The 6,393-nt window shown below is 51.8% G+C and overlaps 1 protein-coding gene across 1 annotated transcript; it reads left to right on the top strand.

Moving 5' to 3' along the window:
• CGCA056_v010056 (Lactose permease) lies at positions 1-1,981 on the top strand (the record flags this gene model as incomplete). The annotated part of the gene is made up of 5 exons (XM_037325303.1): positions 1-30; positions 88-661; positions 996-1,178; positions 1,241-1,809; positions 1,868-1,981. The coding sequence occupies 5 exons, from the start codon at positions 1-3 to the stop codon at positions 1,979-1,981; spliced, it is 1,470 nt and encodes a 489-aa protein (XP_037177338.1).
• Between the last annotated feature and the right edge of the window lie 4,412 nt (positions 1,982-6,393).

The raw sequence follows: 6,393 nt of genomic DNA, 5'->3' as shown, positions 1-6,393 counted from the left end.
ATGTCGACCATGACTCCGACAAGGCAAGCCGTGCCTCTATTGCTGCTGCGGAAACGTGGACATTTGCTAACGTGCTTGACTTTACAGAAGGAAGTCGAGACCAAGGTGGTCACCGGCTCCGAGGCCTTCAACGAGGCCATGATCAAGGAGCCGCCCAGTGCCTGGACCAAGGCTCAGATCCTGATCTACGCCTTCTCTCTCGTTGGTTTCTTCTGTTCCACCATGAACGGATACGACGGTTCTCTCATCAACAACTTGCTGCAAAACCCCTCCTTCAAGGAGCGCTATGGAGCCAAGAACGACGGTATCTGGGCCGGTATCATCTCTTCCATCTATCAGATCGGTGGTGTCGTCGCTCTTCCCTTCGTCGGCCCGGCCCTTGACACCTGGGGTCGCCGCATCGGTATGCTCATCGGAGCCAGCATCATCATTATCGGAACCTGCATTCAGGCCACTGCCAACGGCACCGGCCAATTCATGGGCGGCCGTTTCCTTCTCGGTTTCGGTGTTTCTATTGCTGCCTCGGCCGGTCCCATGTACGTCGTTGAGATCAACCACCCCGCTTACCGCGGTGTCGTTGGTGCCATGTACAACACCCTTTGGTTCTCTGGTGCCATTGTTGCCTCCGGCACTGCACGAGGTGCACTTGAAATTCATGGAGGTATGTACCAATATCTATTCCGATTCTTTTCTTGTCCATCCCCTTCTTGCCATTGTCTCCCTCTTTGAATGCCTGCGGAGTGGGGCCGTGCGTGGTGGGGCCGGGGAGAGTGAGGCCATCACAACACCAACCCAGCCCCAGATTCAAGATCAACTTCACAACACCATCTTCATCGCTCTGTACACTCAGCTAACGGGATAAAAATACGCTTCGTGGCGCCTTATAACCTGGCTTCAAGCCTTGTTTTCTGGTTTAATCGTTCTTTTCTGCATGTGGTTGCCCGAGTCCCCTCGATGGTTGTTCGTCAACAACAAAAAGGAACAAGCAACCGCAGTGCTCACCAAGTACCACGGCAACGGCAACCCCGACTCCCCTTGGGTAAAGCTGCAATTGCACGAGTATGAAGAGCTTCTCGATATGGACGGTGCCGATAAGCGCTGGTGGGATTACCGCGCTCTCTTCCGCAACCGCGCCTCTGTCTACCGTCTTTGCTGCAACATGTGCGTTTCCATCTTCGGTCAATGGGCTGGCAAGTTGTTTCCTCAAGCATATGAGAGGCTTAGCTGATTATTGTTTTAGGAAACGCTGTTCTGTCTTACTTCCTCGGTTCCGTCCTCGACACCGCCGGCTACAGGCACCCCATCCAGCAGGCCAACATCACTCTCATCAACTCCTGTCAACAATTCGCCTGCGCCATCTTCGGTGCTATGTTTGTCGACAAGGTTGGACGTCGCCCGCTCCTTCTCTTCTCTTTCTCCGCCTGTACTGTCGTCTGGCTCGGCATGACCATCGCCTCCGGCATTCTTCACCAGTCCGAGACCATCAACGCTGATGGTGAATCCGAGTTCCACAACGCGGCTGCTTCACAGGCCTGCTTGGCTATGATTTTCCTCTTCGGTTCCGTCTACTCCGTCGGTATTACTCCCCTCCAGGCCCTCTACCCCGTCGAAGTTCTCTCCTTCGAGATGCGTGCCAAGGGTATGGCTTTCTCCAACTTGGCTGTCAACGCTGCCGGTCTGCTCAACCAGTTCGCCTGGCCCGTGTCCATGGAGAAGATTGCCTGGAAGACTTACATTATCTTCACAATTTGGGATGCTGTTCAGACTATAACAATCTGGATGTTTATTCCAGAGACCAAAGGGCGCACTGTAAGCTTCCCAAACAAATATATTGTTCTCACATCAAAGATACTAATGACGCCGACAGCTTGAGGAACTCGACCACATCTTCGCCGCCAAGAACCCCGTCAAGGAGTCCACCCAGAAGAAGGAGGTTGCCGTCGACCGCTACGGCGACGTCGTCAACGTCCAGAACGTCTAAATCTGAGACACCTCTTACCACGGTGGTCAAAATGTCTAAGCGAGCGAGCGAGTTGTGTTGATGGTTTCTCTTTGCTGTTGGATATCCCTTTAATGTCACAAGGACACGGAGATTTTGGAGACGTGCTGTCTACTTTTGCATGGCTGAGGAGTGTAAGCGCTCGAGACCGTTGCGGCGGCTGTTACGTGCGGCCCTCTTCAAGCCAACCCCTCTCTACCTATATAACATGCCAATATACCATGCTGTATACCCTAAATCCATACGTTGCATTTAATTTGACCATTCTTTCGTTATCTGACAACTGATCGTGCTGACTCTGCGCATGAAAGAAAATTCCTTGGCTAGCTGAGGGTTTGTCAGATGCTACGCCACAGGCTTGCAGGTCTTGTTGCCACCCCATAAATCCCACGGTATTTCATAATGCCGCTCTCGGGGCTTGGCTGACTTCGTGTGGGGAAGTTGTTGAAATGAGGCGGGTTGGCTGCGTCGGGTGTGCGTGTGAGCTTAAACGGCTACATTACCGAAAGGGGTCTTGCTATTCGGTCGGGTAGTAAATATCGACCACCATAGGGACGACAACGACGAAGACGACGAAGACGACGAAGACGACGAAGACGACGAAGACGACGAAGACGACAAAGACGACGAAGACGACAACGACATCAATAACATTAAACAACAACATTAACAACAACGATAGCGACAGCAATAATAGGAATAAAGAGCAATAGGGATAATAGGGATAATAGAGATAATAGAGATAATAGAGATAATAGAGATAATAGAGATAATAGAGATAATAGAGATAATAGAGATAATAGAGATAATAGAGACGATAGAGACGACAGAGACAACAGAGACGACAGAGACGACAGAGACGACAGAGACGACAGAGACGACAGAGACGACAGAGACGACAGAGACGACAGAGATAACAGACGACAGAGACGATAGAGATAACAGACGACAGAGACGATAGAGTGGATTCTAACTCACATACACAAAGTCTAACCAACTGAACATCAAAAATCCTCGACCTTTGAATTTTTCTCCTAGGTTAATGCTTTACCTTCGGGCTATCATGTATTTGTTTGATTTGACTTTGGACCTATATACTTATGGGTGACGAAGTCGGACTCTGTACCTCCCCGTGGTGTCACCTGGGAACTTTCAGCGAAAGAATGCTAGATCAGAAACGCAAAGAAATTTTCGATCCGCGTGTCATTTTCAATCACGCGTGACAATCGCAGTAAAGCACGAGATTCATTGTGGGTGATGCTCATTCGGTCAATCTTCTGAAGGTTGACTGATGCCTGCGTCAATGCTCGGCGAATACCGGGCATTGCCCTTCGCAACACGAAGTATGCCTCCAGCCTTGGCTGGAGATGCCTTCAGTCTTGGTTGGAGATGCCTTCATTCTTGGCTGGAGATGCCTTCATTCTTGGCTGGAGACGCCTTTAGTTTTGGCTGGAGATGCCGATCGACAGAAGCTATTCGACCGGCAGAAGCCTAGCGAGCGATCAGCAGAAGCCCCGCGACCAATAGAAGCCTAGAAGCCGATAAGCTGAGCGCCTCACACATGATCTCTCTACCTTTCCCGCCTCAGCTCCGCTCTACCTCAAATTCGCCCTCCTTTAGATAATCTATCGATGGCATCTCTGCTCGGCTCTACCTCCACGTCTGTCTGTCTATCGATGGCATTTCTGCTCGGCTCTACCTCCACGTTTCCGAGTCTATCGACGGCATCTCAGTTCGGCTCTACCTCCGCATCTCCTCTTCTCGAGACAGTTTGTCGACAGCAACCCTGCTCAGATATGCCTGCTCATCTTCATTACAACGCTGTGGACGGAGCTACTACTTTCATCGTTGTTTACCCAGAAACTCAGCGCATTTGGATCTTTCACCCAATCGGCTCCATGGATCGCACACTTGACTATGGTGGCCGGAAGACATCGGTTACTACGCTTGCACAGCGAGGGATACAGTGAGTTGCCGAGTGTTGCCTTTCTCTTCCCAGAACAACATTGCTGACATCTCAGGACTACAGACACATCGCATCGCCCAGCCTATCCAACGTATGTGGCTACAGGATTGCTGTTGAACAGATACGACTCAAGTTTGATTCTACGCATGAAGATGAGGAAGATTGACTTGGCAAGGTCTGCATTGGCAAGAAGGAGCAACATTTGGAGTTGTGTCTACGCAGACATTGATGGCGAGATCTGTTTGGAGAGGGTTGTTTGGGCTCTTACAACTCGCGGGAACAAAAAAAAGAAGAAGAGTGCGGGAAGGAAACAATAGATCCAACAGGAAGGACAGGAAGCAAAGGACAGTAGGATCCGCGATGGTCCGGGAGGGAGGAAGATGCCATGGAGAGAAGGATACACAAAAGCATCGGGTATGGGTTGGAGAAGGCGACAGGGAGCAATGGGTAGATGAGGGAGTCGGGGACCAGCTGCTGGGAAAGAATTGAGGCGGGAACGGGGTTGATTGGGAGTCCTTGAGGCGCCGCATGGGTATGTTGGGGAGGGGCATGTCTGAGGCAAGACGGAGGAAAACATGGGAGACTGGGACAGGCGACTGGACTTGATCACAATCACACATCAAGGCATCCACCACGAAAACACGAGTGCGGGCACGCATCCAGCATGACAACAACCAGCGCAGCTCGATCGCATCATGACATCCACCGCGAGCCAGCAAGTACGCAGCGCTCAACTCGCAATACTGAAGCCTTCTCGGACAGGTGCACAGACAGGTAGGCGATACTACTGAGATTTCAACCACATGCTGTTGCTGACTCTTATTTTTCTTAGGTCCATCACCTTTCCACAATTATCGAGACGACAGCCCTACCAAATTACTGAGCTCAATCGACGAGGAACAGTCGCGTGGTCGATTTCAACGCGTATCACATGTTGTCGCCACACTTTCCCACGAGAGCCAAACTCCTCAACGCCCAAGCTGTATCGACGTTTCCCCCACAACCAGGATGAAGTGTGCAGACTTTTGCGCACACGACCTAGTCCCCTCTTGGGCATAACCATCTCACCGTGATTGATGTGCCTGGCATCTTCAGAACGGCGACGTCCGGGTGGACCACAGACGACAACCATCTCATCGTGTTTGATGTGCCTGGCATCTTCTGTGCCTAGCATCTTCAGAACGGCGACATCTGGGTGGACCACGGACGAGGACATAACATTGGTCAAAAGCATAGCCCAGAGCTACATGAACAGCCCGAGAACCACCACCCTCGCCGTATGGGACCATGCCTTCCAGAGCTACATGAAAAGCCCAAGAACCATCATCCTCGCTGTGGTTCCCTGCAATGTCGACATCGCCACCCAAGAGATCGTCACCATGGCGCAAGCATTCGACCCTGAGGGAGTCCGCACACTATCCTCGCTGTAGTTCCCTACAATGTGGACATCGCCACTCAAAACCACCATGGCACAAGCATTCGACCCTGAGGGAGTCCGAACGATGGGTGTTCTCACCAAGCGGCAATGCAACAAGTTGTCTGCGAGCTCATCGTCTGCGAGCTCATCGCCTGCGAGCTCATCGTCTGCAAACTCATCGAAGGAAAGCGATTTCCACTGCGTCGCCGCGTTTCAAAGCTACCCTGTTATCGATACAACACAATCGAGATGGAATTCAAGGTCACGGAATTGCGCCCTCGTGGCAAGGAGCCTAAATGACATGCCAACCCCTTCATAGATCATAGCTAGTTGAATAAATAGTCTCGTCAACTTCTCTCCTACTCTCGTTGCCTGAGTTCGTTGAGTTTTGTCTGGACGTCACAGACCACTAATTACGCAAGCGTTCGGCGTACGTAAAGCCACCTCAGCTATCTCTGCCACCTTCTAGAGGGCATCTCACCCTCGCGGAACCGTCTGAAGGAGTTGGACGCGCCTTTCCCGAATCCCAAGAAGCGTCAACCCGACCCATCCGTAACAGCGTCCATCACGCAATCCTCTGAATATTTGCGCCTAGCAGTATGCGCCCCGAATAATCGATCCTCAACGCCTCGCGCCAACGACATCTTCAGCCTCTCACTTGGGGAGGCGTCGCGCACCTCGTCTTCCACCTCCCTGCCTCAAAAAGCCCGACTTCCGCGCTACGCTCTACGCCTTGCATCAGACCAACAGGCGTTACGGACTCTTGAATCTACGTGACACCCCCCGGCCATCAATACCTCACCTGGAGGCCTCGAGTCGTTGCGCGGGCCGACGTCTCCATTCGATAAATAGTGAGCAAACGTGGCAAGAGCCAGCTCCTTTCAACTTTTCATGCAGACAGCTACTTTCCACGTCCGGACGCTTTCACGACGAGGAGCCTACCCTGCGCCTCTCACAACTGCAACTGTTTCTGCTCGATACTCTCTCTGCGTCAAATGCCTACTTACGCCC

This window comes from Colletotrichum aenigma (genome assembly GCF_013390185.1).
Source record: "Colletotrichum aenigma strain Cg56 chromosome Unknown KSG_Cg56_contig06, whole genome shotgun sequence".
NCBI lineage: Eukaryota > Fungi > Ascomycota > Sordariomycetes > Glomerellales > Glomerellaceae > Colletotrichum > Colletotrichum aenigma.
This window is presented reverse-complemented; position numbering and strand designations above follow the sequence as displayed.